A 15,864-nucleotide genomic window follows, 5' to 3' on the forward strand; every position below is an offset into this window, starting at 1 on the left:
AAGGGGGAAAAAAACGAAAACTTGCTCTCCCTCCTTACCCGTGCGGCGCGTCCGCCGCCCCCTTTCCGCGCGCGACACATGTCCAGTCGCGCGGGGAGGGGGGCACGCGACTGATCGCCAACTAGCCTTCTCGAGAGATAAGGGCATGATGCTAGCCCTATACATTATGATTATATTTTTAGCAGGCCTCAGCCTGAGACCAAGTACTAGTACTCGTCCTTGGTTTCAATGGTGCGAGAGTGTCTTTGGACCCTCATGTCAGATAAATCGTGCTTACAGCTTGCAAGCTACACCTCTCTATTATTTCCTCTATTTTAATATGGGTGAGTCCTATGATTATTTCTATAGGTGTTTTATACCCTGTAACAAATTTTCCTAATTGTTATGATTGATGTGTGTCCCACCTCTCTAGTATCGCATATGAACTATACGCTATGGATGCATTTACTAGTCCTATGCAAGCAGTGACTATACTAAATGTCAGTAACAATTCCAAAACAACTATAGTTTTTTTTTTTCCCAACTACGTAAGCGATATCACCTAGTGAAGGCTGTGTAGATTTAGTCAATGAACGCATGCATTTACCAGATCTAGTAGTATCGACTATAGATCCGGTCCTTGTTTATGTTATCTGATTGATTCCTAGCTTAATTGCTTGCAGACGCACTACTAAAACAAGCGTGTTTATTGGATCTAGCTAGCTAGTACCAAAGACTATTGACTTGTACTCTGTATAGTTGTGTTGATAGTGATATTCTTGGTAAGAGTGCTTCTCGTGCATTGGCATGTTGAAAAGTTATAGGTGAAATGGATATCTGAGACACAGCTATAAGTATACTGATCAGGATGGGCAAGTACCCCAGATCCTGCATTTTGTACTTACCCTTCTAAAATTTATTCCTTTTTCCCCGCAAACAAAAAAAAATTTATTCCTTCCACTTTACTTTTGTACTCACCGGACATAAGGATATAAAGTTCCATGAAATTTTTGCAAAGGTACAAGGTTGTGCAATTAATCTGGTAAACATGCATGTAGCAAAGGGCAAGTACTATAACTCTATAAGAGCAAGTATAATAGAAGGCCATAAGAAGGCTGAATACTGAGGTGGATGAGAGAGGAGAGGAGTGAGAGGAGAAGCAGATGGCACGATTACAGCCGGCTTAGGCACAAGACCCAAAAAAATATGTGAGAGAGACATATTGACCATATATTAATAGTTAAGAGCTAACCAGTTAGCTGAGAGGTAGACTGTAAAGATCTATATAGTAAACAGCTGGTTATATTATTAGCCTTGCACTAAGGTTCTAATGTTCTAAGCACAAACTCCAAAGTGTCTATGCTTAAATGATGTTGTGGAGGAGAGAAGACAAGAAAGAGAGAAGCAGCCACCCCTCGTATAAGGGGAACCCTACACACAAACTTCAAGAACAAAAGAAAATGAGAGGGGCTGATTGGTGGCAAGTGTATTGAGACTAGTGTATAAGTTAGTTTTATTTTTTTGATAGATGACGTGGATAAAATTGGAGGTGTGACCACCACCTCTATTATAAAACTTGCCCTAAGAGTTAGAGGGTATGACCAGAAAAGATTGACGTGGCACCAATAAGAATTCTCTCGACACTGTGGTGGAACTAATCATCATTAATTAAACATCTTAGGTAATGTGCTAATCAGCCATTACTTGTTTCAATCACGGCCATAATACTCCCTCGAACATATTTCTTTTATTACTAAGATCAAATAAGAATTAACTAGAACCAAGAGATAATTAGTATTAAAATGGCTCATTGGATATCAGTCGACAATTTATTTAGTATGTAGAGACTATAAATATGATCATTTGTTTTTAAAATAACAAAAAAAATGAAAATACTTCACATTTTTAAATGGAGGGAGTAATTAACAAGTTCCACGTACGTCCTAGACTCATCCAAAAGTCAGACCATCGTATGCCAAATATAGGCTTATGTATTGGCTTAAATAAATCAGAAGATCTAGCTAGCTTAAATTACGTGGGAAACCGGACACAATTAATTTATAGCTGCTGAGATTAAATTACATGAGAAAATTTTCCTCCCAAAGCCAACCTCATTTACTAGCATTCATGGCTGGTGCATGTTACTCACACATGTAATTTAGTGATAGGGCTAATTAGGCTAAGCTATAGCTAGCTCCTTTTTGCAATTGCATCCTGTGTATAAATTTTCGTACCACTGCGGCTTACCTTGTCAATTACTAACACATATTCATCGATCTCGTCTTCTTCTCTCTCTAGCTACCTAGCTATCTTCCTCAAGCTTTGCAAGCTTGACACGCAGAAGCATATGGCTCCCGGCGCTGCTTCCCCTAAGGCGGCCACCGTCGCCGCCGCCGCCGCCGTCTTCGCCGCGCTGGTCGTCCTGTCCTCCTCCCTCGTCGCGCCGGCGGCGGCGAAGATGTTCTGCAGCAACTGCGACGACATCTGCAACGCCTCGTGCGTCAACTCCGACACCATCGCCAAGCTGTGCGCCCCGCAGTGCGACGGCTGCTCGCCGGAGGCTTGCCAGAGCTGCCTCCAGGCGCTGAAGCAGGAGTGCTTGACGGGCTGCAGCGACTACTGCCACAAAAACTGCACTTAACAACGTATGGAGTAACGAGACCCTGCGTGCCAGCAGCCTTGTGTATTGCTACAGGTTGTAATGTTAGGATTCTGTTTAATAAAAATGAAAGTGTTTTTTTTAACTTTTCAGAAACTTATTGAGATTTGAGGAAATGTAATAGGAGGTAGCATAAGTTTGCAATATCTTTGAACTTCGGCGCTAGTGCTACCTTTACTGGAACAGTGAGGAACTCAAATAAAGGAGTAAATATAGTGCAACCGGTTTTCCATTCCTATAATAACAAGGAATGGACGTGTAGACGGGGTTATAAAACCAAGAATTAATTACATGCATGTGTATTTAATCACATCGTTCCAATAAAACCGGACAGTGATCCACTACATGTCAATGATATGCACACCCCTAATGTTGCACTTGAAGCATTGGCTCGATTCGTCGAGACGGCTTCATTTCTTTCTTTGGTTCGTACTCCGTAAAATCTATTAGGGCAGTCCCAACCCTCCACCTAGAATGGTGTCTATGGCATTAACTACATTGCCATGTAGGATTTTAGTTTATGTGGCACTATATTAATTAAGAGAGAGAAGAGAGGAAGAAACTGGGTCTCATGCAAGACCCAGCTTCAACACGAGAAGCTATGCATTAGACACTATCAAGTTTTGCATTGGGAGAGAATAGTGTCTTCATAATAGATGAAAAATAAATATGATTGGTAGAGAAGAGCGATGATGTATTTATTAATGGCCCACTTTAAGAAACCATGGGTTGTAGAGTGTAGTTTATATTGTGATGTCTTATTAATATGGTACCATAGACACTACTTATGGACACTATGGGTTGGGGGACTGACCTTAGGGTCTGTTTGGTACAGCTCCAACTCCTAAATTTAGCTCTAAGAGTTGGGTCTGGAGTGGAGTTGTGGAGCTGCCTAAACCCAGCTCCACAACTCTAGTTCATTTTGTGAGAGAGCTCCACCTAGCTCCACTCGCAATTTTGGTGGAGCTGAAATTGTTTGATTGGTGGAGCTGGAGCTGGAGCTGTGCCAAACATACCCTTAGTGTTGATTCTTAATGTACCAGCACTGATGGCCCTCCCTCATAAATGCCCAAAGTTTTTTCTAATTTCAATTTAGGGAACCTGCACTGATGTGGCTTCCCATGTAGCACTAAAGGCATTTTTGGGAGCACCGTAGGAAAAGTCCCCATAGTAAAAGTTATATTAATAAACCAAAAATAATATTTACAACAGGGTTAACTAATCTAAAAGAATTTGTCTATCATCTAATGAGAGGCGAAAAAGAAGAAGGTAAAGGTCTTTTTTAAAGAAAGACCTCCAAGAACTGATCTAAAGGCTTCTTCTATCTTTAGTTACTGATGTGTGATTAATGATTGGGTACTTCTATCTGTAATGGATCACGCATAATGGTGAACTGTTATAGGGTAATTAATGAATCATTAACGTTTAAGAACCATAAGTTCCTGCTCCCTCTGCATCCGAAAAATAATACTATATTTACCTTTTGATATATATATATATGTGTCACAAGGAGTATCTTTTTAGATGCAGGGTCCATATTAGGCCTCTTAACATCACTTCATGTTTTTTTCAGATTTTAGCCATCCAACCAATAAATAGTACTCCCTTCTCCTCCTTATTTTTTCTCTGTATTTATTAATGGAGGATATGATAGTCTGTTGACATATTTCTTGATATGCCTTTGATTTTCTAAAACAACAGCTTTTTTGGGATGAGGGATCGAGTAGCCTAAACAATCCGTGACCAAATTAATGTCACTAGATCTGGTAATTGGATGCGTGCATTGACTAGATCTGGTCCTTGTTTATCTTATCTAATTGATTCCCAATTAAATTGCATACAAACGAACTAAATCAACAAGTGTGTTTATTGGATCCAACTACACTGGTGGAGAAATCGTTTTTAGTCCCAGTTCGTAACCCTCCTATAGTCCCGGTTTTCAAACCGGGACTACGAATCCAGGACTAAAGATCCCTATCTTTAGTCCCCGTTCAAATACCCAGGACTACCAACCGGGACTAAAGATGGGAGTGGGCAATAGTTTTTTTTCATTTATTTACTATTTAATCTATAATTTATTTTCTCCCAAATTAGGTGGGATGCATATTCCTAAATCAAACCCTAAAATCAAAGTACCATCCCAAATACACAAATCAATCAATCATATACACTACAGATTATACACCCCAAATCAAAGAATCATCTCAAATACACAAATCATGTACATCTCAGATCTATATAATGAGATTCCAAAAAAGAAATTATACATCTCAATCCATACAATGAATCACAGATTCTTCATCTCAATCTATACATGGATCACAAATTCTTTGAAAAAAAAAGAAAAAAAAGGAAGCAAAGCCGCCGGCCGGCTGAGCCGGCTGCCGCCTCCCCGGCCCCTGCCGCGCGGCCCTCCGCGCCGGCCGCCGCCGCGCTGCCCTCCGCCGGCCGGGCCACCCACCCCCTCCTGCTGCGCACACGGGATCGAGTTGGGAAGGGGAGTTGGGAAGGGATAAGAAGGAAAAGAGATAAGGAGGAAGGGAAGAAGGGAAGAAGGGATGAGATAGGCTTAGAGATGGAGGGAGAGAGGAGTTTGTGTGGATGAGAAAAGAGTAGATGAGAAAAGAGGATAAGTAATAGGAATTATATAGTGCGTTTTGATCTTTACTCCCAGTTCGTAACTCCAACCGGGACTAAAGATCCTGGAGGAGCCTGACAACACCTGACAGCATGTGAACCGGGACTAAAGATCACGTAGTCCCGTTCTACTTATAAACCAGGACTAAAAACCTTCTTTAGTCCCGGTTTTTACTGCAACCGAGACTATTGTGGTTTTTGATCGACCGGGCAAAGATGGTTTCTCCACTAGTGCTAGTAGGACCTGTCTTGCAAGTTTTTAGGGTTTTACCAATAAATTATTTGGATAATTACATTATTAGATAGCTTTGGATAATCTTGGAGCTAGGCTTGTTTAGAGCCTTTTGTTTTTAATTTCTACTATCTCCTTGTTGGCTTGTTAGGTGGTGACATTGGTTTGCAGTTATGTCGGATGAATGAAGATGATAGCCGATAATTTGGTCATCTACTTTTGCGCGTATTGGAGTTTGTTAGCTTATTGGTTGCATTCTTCTGCTTACATGTTCTGCACTCAAATATGTGGTGCCTCTTTGTTATATTTTTATACTTCACATTTTAGATAAGCTTAATTAGAATCAAACAATTAGAACCATGTCTATCAATAACTTTTAAAACTTTTAGTTTGAAAACACTAGAACACACGACGTTTGAGTAGTCTTAAAGAATACTTTTACAAAATTAGATGTTTACTACTTTTATTAATTACAACAGAATATCATAGTCAAATATATATTTTGGTGATGATGTCATTGTCCAAAACATTGAAAATCGTGGAACTGGAGGGAGTAGATCTTGTGTTTCTATTTCTTGTAGTAGCAGCGGTTTGATCTCTCCTATTATTATTGATATTTCTTTACATAATATCATCACAATAGTGAGACTTGGTTTAAGCTATTTTTAATACGGTGTTGACTGAAAATTGTTGTTTTTTTATCAGTTCTCTGTAGTTTTCGGCGAACCCGCACGGGGCGATTTTTATTTCTTAAACGAAAATCAGCATCATCATACCTTCTCTTGCTTCGAATGCATGGGGAACTGAGCACGCGCAATTTATCAGTAGCTTAGATTAGATTCTTTCCTTTCAAAGCCAACAATTAGCATTCATGGTCATGTAATTTACTGATTAGGGATAGCTAGCTACTCCTTCCATCCCTCAAAGTAATTTCAGCCAGGGTTGGAAATTATGGAACGAAATCGGTCATTTCGGACCCCTCCGATACGATATTATTTCGGCAGAATTTTTTTAATTTTTTATTTTTTTTAATGAATTTTGGTAATATTTGTTCAAATTCAACTAAACTTTATTCAAAATTACGGAAATTTCAGCATTTCGACGAGGTCTGATCAAATCGGCTAAACCAAAATTTCCAAACCTGATTTTAGCCTATAACTTTTACGTTAAGTATATATTGATAACAAAGACAATTTAGAAATTTGCCATGAAATGAAAAATAAAATTTTAGTAGTTTCATGCTTTAATTTCTAACTAATGCCGAGTCATCCTATATATTGTGGTGGTTGATGGCGGTGTCGCAATTGTGAAGGATGACGAGGAATGAGATCAAGCGAGGAAAACATCTATCATTGCTACCGTCTAATAGTATAGGAAGACAATTTTACCACTTCAAATTTCCTACTACAATAAGAGAGGACAAAATAATCTAAACGCTTATATCACTTGTACTATCAGTATATACCACCAATATATTATAACATAAAAGTTCTCAAATTATCTCACATTGATTGTATTTTATAGTGGGTTCTATAGAGCTCTTTAATAACAAGTCGTTTTTTTTTCTCCATATTAACGAAGGACTTTTATCCTCCAGCTTCATTTGTGTTGGTTAAAACATTTAGAGACGAAGGGAGCAGATAGTAGCGTCGCGTTTTCTGCCTATAAATATAGTCAACACAGTGCATCTTCCCCAGTGCACCGCATCGGTTTGGTCCATTAATCCGAGCATCAATCTCAGTCTCCTCCTCGCTCTCCATCTATCTCAGCTTCTTCCTCTAGCTTTGCTTGACCCACACAATTAGTAGTACGCTGACAACTAGCATGCCTTCCGGGGCAAACTCTCCTACGGCGGCCATCTCCGTCGCCGCCGTCTTCGCCGTGCTAGTACTGTCCTCCTCCGTCGCGCCGGCCGCGGCAAAGATGTTCTGCGGCAGCTGCGACGACATCTGCACTGCTTCGTGCATCTACGCAGACACTATCCCCAGGGCGTGCGCCCCGCAGTGCGACGGCTGCTCGCCGGAGGCTTGCCAGAGCTGCCTTCAGGCGCTGAGGCAGGAATGCTTGACGAGCTGCGGCGACTCCTGCCGCAAGAACTGCACTTAATTATCTATCAACCCCTGTGATGTACGTCGTCTCAACGTGCCTGTTGTACGTCAAGCTCTAGCTTCTGGACTTGACACATATATATGTGGATGCTTCTGTTTACCTGCAGATACAGAGGCTAGCTGTTCGGATTTCTATCCTTTATCTTAAAAAGATATGCATGCTTGTGTATTTTTCATGCTACATGTAAGAATGTTATGTTGAGCTGTGATCTAAATTCATTTGCATTTAATAAAGACCTGCTTCGCCGTAGTGGAGCGGAGGCCCGTGCACCTGGGGACGCCCGGGGGTGCGGGGGCGGAGCCCCCACGGTACGGATCGTCATCCCTTTTAGGGTTCCACCATATATATACCTCTTGTAAGTTGCCGTGCAGCGATGTAACCTCACCCCAGATATAATGAAGATATTTTGCTGGCTAGCGCCCGTGGTTTTTTTCTCTCCTGCTTTGGGAGGGTTTTCCACGTTAAAATCTCGTGTCTTCTGTGATTGATCTATTGTTCTTTATCGTTTGTTTGCCTATCATTCCCTAACATGTTACACTAGTATAGAAATCATCATAGGGATAACTTAAAGCTCCTGATTTACTTATGATCTTTCTCATTCTTTGAACGTGTCTAAAATTGAAAGCCGGCATTTTTATCCCTTATAAGTGCCGGTTTATTAAAAAAAAATGGCACAAGCATAATAGAAAACTGACACCTATCATGAGTCGAGCCGAGCCGACGTGCTTGAGACCATGAGAGAAGATACATGGTTTTTTAAAGTCACTGGTGGCACCAAGTCCTCTCCCCTCCCCCATCCGTATCCTCTTCTCCATCTCCCCATCTCCTCTCCTCTCCAAGTCGCCTCTCCTCTCCTCGGTCTCCCGTCCTTGGATACCTCTCCAATGCGGGTGGCAGATGCCACTCCCTCCACTGTTGAGCCTCCTCCTCTCCTCTACCACAGCCGCAATCGGTTCTATTGGCCCACGACGCCTCCTCCTCTCCACTAATGCAGCTGCAGTTGCCGACGGTCCTCTTCGCCCATGACAGCTCTTCCTCTCGCTGCTGCAGCCACCGACAGCCCTCCTCACCCGCATCGTCTCCACCACTCTCGAGGGTGGCCGGATCTACCACCATCAGCACGGGGACGGGTGGATCCGGCAACACGACCATAGGATGGCCTGTTCAACAATGGTAGCAGCGGTGACAGTGGTATTCTCTGTGTGTTCTTCTTAGTTGATTTTGATTCTCTCTCTATTTACTTTGGGGATGGTGTCATATGTTGATTTTGTTTTTGAAGGTCGATTCTGTGGTTGTGTTCTTGGGTGATGGGAGTGATGATGATCTCAGTGGTGATGGGGAGCTATTCAATGCATCAGCTTGATTCGTGGCGATGCATTGAGCTGGCATTTTTTTTTCATTCCTGAAACCTCAAAGGTACCGCTGCAGGGTACCGGTCAAAAAATCCAACACCTATGTCCGATTCCTAACAAGTATAATCATCCTTTTTTATAGTGTTAGGACTTTGTGTAATAAAATGTATTTCTTTATTGTTATTGAGAAAGTAAAATACTTTATAGCAAAACTTACAATATCTTTGGGCTTTGGCGCGATGATTAGTTTTGTGTTCTCTTTTAATTTTGCAAACTTCGGTATGGTGTACTCTCTTCGTTCCAAAAAAACTCAATCTAGGAGAAGATGTGACCCCTCTTAGGACAATGGATTTGGACAGACCCTCTATCCAGATTCATTATTTTAGGAGAGGTCAAATCTCCTCCTAATTAAGTTTCTTTGGGACGGAGGGAGTAACAGTTTTGGTTTTTGCTGACCAGAAATATTCATGCCCAAGCTGGCAAGGCCCATCCATCGCTTGCCATTTTCCCACAGCCAATTAAGAGCAAGTTTAATAGTATAGCTAACTACTAGCTCTAAATCATCTATATCCAATGTAATAGCCAATTCATACTATGGTTGTTTACTACACTATTAATATCTGGTCCCACCTGTCATATAAACATTACGTCTTGAAATCCGTGTTGTAGCTGGCTACAGATCTGTAACCCCACTGCTCTTCTCTCTTATTTTATTCTTTAAAATATATTTATAGCTAGATTGTAGTCTGCTATTGTATTCCAGCTCTAATTAATGCTAAAAGTTTAGTAGTGGCTTCTATGTTCTCGTGCCCTTTGACCTCGATTGTTTCGATCGTCTCGTTCCCTTTGACCTTAGATTGCCTCGCCGCCAGTCATCGGCCTCCCCTCCTTCGTTCTCTGACAAAATTTGCCAAATGACAAAAGTTTATGCAATTTACTGACTGGTATCATAAAAGCATGTCATGAATAATTACTGAACATATTCTGCCCAATTGAATAGAGAAATTATAAAAAACAAAAAACAAAAATACCCATAAAGCCACAAGCCTGGCTACATGACTAGTTTTCCTGTCATGGCCCATCCAAAAGTTATAGTGTCTTCTTGCTGAAACGTAGAGACTTGCTCCTTTCTTTCCAAAATAAATGAACTCCTAAAATTTAACTTTGTCACAAATCTAATCAATTTATACTTTTTTACCTATATTCTAATCCATAGTTCAATTGATAAGTTTTATCTCTACAGTACTCTTCACTTATCAATATATCTATTCTATTATATACTCAAAGTCCATTAAACTTCCTACAAACGCTTCTAAGCCGCCAAGTGACGCTCCTAAAAACACTCCTAAATTGCCACGTGGCAGTTTATAATCTCACCATTAATTTTTATTTAAATTAGTGGGCCCATTATTTTAGGCCATTAGATTAGATCTATTGCTTCTTCTTCTTAATATTCTGTAGATATGGGTGAAACCGTTTACACCAGAAAAACATACGTACGTACTATGGAAAGAAACGATCAAACGATTAACGAACCCTTCAGCATACATACGCACGTACGATAGATAAATAGCTATATTAAAAAAAATAAAAGAAAGATACTGTTCACTTGAAAAAAAATTACTTATATATGCACGAGTAAAAATAATAAAAGCTATAAGACCTAAAATATATATAAGACATAAAAAATATATTTACATCGGTATAAGAAAATAGACGTTTTTTAAAATAAGATTTTCTATACTATAAAAACAAAATTTATTACTCTACAAATAAGATGATTTAGCGTTTCTACAAGTACTCTTAAATCGCCACATGCATGGCTCTCTAACATTTTGCTATCAATTTTCATTTAAAATAACGGACCATTATTTTAGATCATCCCATTTCCTCTTAATTTCCTGGGTATACAACCGAATGCTCTATTGAAAAAATACAAAGACATATACATTTATACGATAATAAAGCCCAAAAAAACTAGAAAATAAAATAAACCTTTACATATTGTTCCCTAGAAAAAGTACGTACGGATACATGAGTAAAAATAAAAGCCATAAGACCCTAAAAATATATATACGTCGGTAGGAAAAAATAGACGGTCTTTTAAAAATACGATTTTCTATACTATAAAAATGAAATTCATTACTCCACAAATATGATCATGTGGCGTTTCTGCAAGCACTCTTAGAATGCCACGTGGCACTCTATAATTTTGTTGTCAATTTTCATTCAAAATGATGGATCCATTATTTTAGATAATTAAATTAGCCCGCTTACTATTAATCTCCTATGTATACGAGAGAAACCATTTACTGGATGTTTGATTGAAAAACAAATACAAAGAACCATACGTACATACGATAATAAAGTTATAAAGCCTAAAAAATATTTATCAGAGTACGTACTACGATTAAAAAAGCTATAAAACAAAATAAACAGTTAGATATACTGTTCCCTTAAAAAAAGTAAGTAATAGATGGTCTTTTTAAAATAGGATTTGCCATAATATAAAAATATAATTTATCACTCCACAAATATGGCCATGTGGCATTTCAGCAAGCACTCTTAGAATGCTACGTGCTACTCTATAATTCTATAATTTTGTTGTCAATTTTCATTCAAAATGATGGATATATTATTTTGGATTATTTGATTAGCCCGCTTCCTTTTAATCTCATGCATACGAGAGAAACCATTTAGCGATGTTCGATTGAAGCAAGTTAAACTAGATAAATATAAAAAACAAATTAAATGTGTTTACATGCAAAGTTTTTTAGATTATTTTTAAATTTTATAGTCAACTTATAATCAGGTGTATTCAAATCTTGATAACATATCATAGTTATATTATAACTAAATACATTATAGCACCTGGAGCTGACATATAATAAGTAATGTCATGATAATCTTCAAAATAATTTCACATCATAATTTATGGTCAAATATCACTTAACAATTATATAACACTAACTGAAATCTACATGCATGAAAAATGAAACAACATTATGTTTTTTAATTATATCTGATTTAATTTTAGTTTGTGTGAGATTGAGATTCTCAAAGTTTTTTTTTAATTTTTCATAACTATTGGATTGGTATGCTCAGGCAATGATCTTGCTATAATACGACCCCTTAATCCATCATAAGAACTATGGTCATATACATTTTTTCTTTGCCAAATAGGTTTGATAACAAATGAACAATCCTATAACATGAGCATGAAACTATTCATGATATATTCTCTTATAGTAGAGGAATTATAATATAATGGTCATAAGTGATAATTGATGAATGTAATGACATAAACCACAGTGGCATAACTACAAGTGCACCTCAACAAATTAGTTATTATAAATAATTTTGGGAAATAAATACAATTTTAGAATTAGTAAAGGTGTGTCATGCAATTATGGACAATAGGTGATGAAAACAAACAAGATGCTAAAATATAGATCTTTGTCAAAATATAAAAAATAATATAATACTCTGAACATTGTCACGGTCACATGTTTGTTTAGCTATATATATTTTTAGTGATCAACTTCACTCATTTCTAAAGATGACATTGTATTTGTACCATAAAAATTAAGCAGTTTTGATTAACACCATAAACAAAATTGTGTCTAAACAAAACATAAAGAAACTATATTTTATGGGAAGAACCAAATAACTATTTGCATCATATCCATCTTCTCTTTGTTTCCCTAGAGGGCAACGAGCATAGATACCACAACTATAGCATGGGGCACACATATGGTTGACTTGATGCATGCTCAATGGAGGCCACATTGATAATAGTGCTCAACTTCCTACTTACTGGTGCAATCGTCTTTAAGGGTGTCGACAGTGAACTAGGATTAATTAAAATTGTGCTCCACAATGGTCGTGAGACTGTGAGAGGCACGACTATATCGACCTATGCTTGAAGGAATCTTGATGGTTCCCCCCATTAGAGGGGCATGTCTATTTTTTAACGGTGCTATCCTAATAACCAATAGAAGTGTTAGTTTTAGAATACTTATCCGTAGATTTAGAAATAAGTGTTGGCATAAACATTTAGGTACATAGTTGAAATAAAGTTTTATGTATTAATGATGTATTAGACTTATTTTGGTGGTTTAGATGGAGTTCCATTTATTAAAATCATATCTATCTTTTAAGAACAATGATAATAAGTAATGGTGATAATAGGAGAGTTTACACTTACCTGGACAAAAGTGAATTTTGATTAAATCTAAGAGACATTCTTATCATTTATATTAAAGTCTACGGTCTATTTCACAACATTATTTTTTATTACTACGAGGCAAAATCTATAATTTGTTATATGTATATGGTGAGATATAACTTAATTCTCTTAGCATTATTTATATAAACAATAAATAAGATGCCCGCGCATCTGCGCGGGCTTCTTTTCTAGTTATTTATAAATTGTGGATATTTTTCCTCACAATCTAAACTCTCTCGAGTTGATTTATTTCGAGACGGAGGGACTTAAGCAGTATTGGCTTATATAGATGTGATGAAGATCTTGGTAGTTTCAAATGTACTTTGTACATGGGTAGGGCTGTCAAAAAGCTCGAGGTTCACAAGCAGCTCGAGTTCGGCTCGTTATAAGTTCGATTCAAACTCGGCTCGTCTGATAATCAAATCGAGCTCGAGCTTGCCTTTGAGCTCGCGAGCCTACTCAGCCGAGCTCGAATAGCTCGACGAGCTCCACCTTCTCTTTGTTTCTCTCCTTTATCCATCCCCTCTATCTCTCTCCTCATTGAATTCTTCCATCAACAAAACAATACGGTACTGTCAAATCCATAAGAGAGTATAGCATTTGTTTGACTTCTTGTCTCACTTTCCAAAGTAGTACTAGTAGTACTACTTTTCTCTATCAAATCATCACAGTTCTACTTTTCTCTTGAATGGAGCAAACTCGTGGCTGAGTTTCCAATAGCAAGCTCGAGAAAAGGCTCGAGGCTCGAACGAACCGAGCCCAAGCTTAATTACAAGCTCGATGTCAAATTAGGCTCGAGTCTGTTCCGAGCTCAAGCCTACATAGGGAAGCTCGCTCGAGCTCAGCTCGTTGACAGCCCTGTACATGCGGACTGAGCACCCAATTTAGTTACTTCAATTAGGTTATTTGATATTTCCTTTGAAAACCACCATCTTACAGCATTCTACTTGCAAGCTACTTGCACATATACTAATTAGGTGAGATTGAGAAGATAAGTATATCTCAGCTTTGCTGCCAATAAATATCGTCGGCTGCATGCCCCATTACACTGGACACCACTCCGGCTAGTCAATTAACCATCCTGCAGCTGCAGGCACACCAAACACACGCATGCACAATAATCCACACAAGATGGCCACCGGCGTAGCCTCTCCTACGGCTGCCGTCGCCGTCGCCGCCATGGCCTGCGTCGTGCTGGTTGTCCTCTCCTCCTCCGCCGTCGCGCCAGCGGCGGCGAAGATGTTCTGCGGCAGCTGCGACGAGACGTGCGCCCATTCGTGCGAGTACACCGACACCGACGCCACGGCGTGCGCCCCGCAGTGCGACGGCGGCTGCTCGCCTGAGGCTTGCCAGAACTGCGTGCTGGCGATGAGCCAAGGATGCTTGATCATCTGCGGCGACGACTGCCGCACACACTGCACTTAATTAATTAGCGTACGTAAAGATCGAGTAAACCATGATTGTCTCCGGTTTCCATTATTTTTAACGTTGTCTAGATCAGCGCGTACTACGTGTGCATGTAAGTCAAATTTTATCAAGTATCGTTCAGGACTTGCTGCATGTCTGGACGATGCTTGTGTGTTGCTAACGTGTTGTAACATGTAAGGACGACTATGTGTAATAAATGGGTGTATTTTCATTGTTATTGAGAAAATGCAATAGGAGGTAGCACAACTTGCAATGTCTTTGGACTTGGACGACACTATTGCTACCTGTTGGAAATTTGGTCATAATTCAATATATTTTAATCCAAAATATTAAAACAATAAGCATAACATTTACAATTTGAATAGATCTAGTGATAGTGCTAGATGTGTACAACATCAGCATGCTTAATATAAAATAAGCATCAGCATAGATAAGGCAACGTAATAACATTGCGACTGATAGTAGTAGGAAATGAAGAACGAATGGTAATAGTAAATCGTTATATCCCTGAGAACGGCCCTCCGTTGGAGTTTGAAGCAGTATTGCCTCCGTTGGTGTTGACGGGAGCCTCCTTCTCCTTGTCTCCAATGTTACTGCTGTCGCCGGTGTTTGACATGTTGGCGCAGACGATGCAGAAGAAGACCAACAAAAGCAGTCGCGCGTAGCGCTCCCCAAAAACTTGATCGCCCGTCTACCCGTGCAGGTTCTCAAGCGGACGGAGTTTCGGAGGCACCTACTCGTTCCGATCACCCGTGTGCGCAGGATGAACAGAACCGGGGAAACAGAGAGATAGCGCAGGAACTGAAGGAGAGTATCACGTAGGAACAGCAGCAGGAGGAAGATTCGATCTTTGAGACCCTCTGCCTTGCGTTATATATAGAGAGAGATCTCCATTACCACACAAATAAATCTCTTATTTGTTGTGAAGGTTACCACACAATGAATCTATTATTTGTTGTGGAGGTTACAACAAATAAATCTCTCATTTGTTGTGGATGTTACAGCACAATGAATGTTTCATTTGTTGTGGAGGTTACAACACAATGAATTTCATTTGTTAATGGTGACTTTATTCTCGTCTATTACAAAACGGAAGAGCAGCAGGCAGGCTCGGCTCGGTCGGCCGCCCCGCCTCGCCACGCCCATTGCCGAGGCCAACTCGGCGCGCGCGCGCGTGTGGCAGTCCAACCATCACCTCAACCGGTCAATAAGAAATCTCCAATATCACCCTATTTAAGTT

The 15,864-nt window shown here is 39.5% G+C and overlaps 1 protein-coding gene across 1 annotated transcript; it reads left to right on the forward strand.

Annotated features, from left to right (window-relative positions):
* The first annotated feature begins 2,251 nt into the window (after positions 1-2,251).
* Positions 2,252-2,893, forward strand: LOC127758182 (uncharacterized). The gene has a single exon (XM_052283805.1). It carries the CDS (start codon positions 2,327-2,329, stop codon positions 2,618-2,620), a length of 294 nt encoding a protein of 97 aa, XP_052139765.1. The 5' UTR covers positions 2,252-2,326; the 3' UTR covers positions 2,621-2,893.
* The last annotated feature ends 12,971 nt before the right edge of the window (positions 2,894-15,864 follow it).

The sequence above is a fragment of the Oryza glaberrima genome, chromosome 12, assembly GCF_000147395.1.
Source record: "Oryza glaberrima chromosome 12, OglaRS2, whole genome shotgun sequence".
Classification (NCBI taxonomy): Eukaryota; Viridiplantae; Streptophyta; class Magnoliopsida; order Poales; family Poaceae; genus Oryza; species Oryza glaberrima.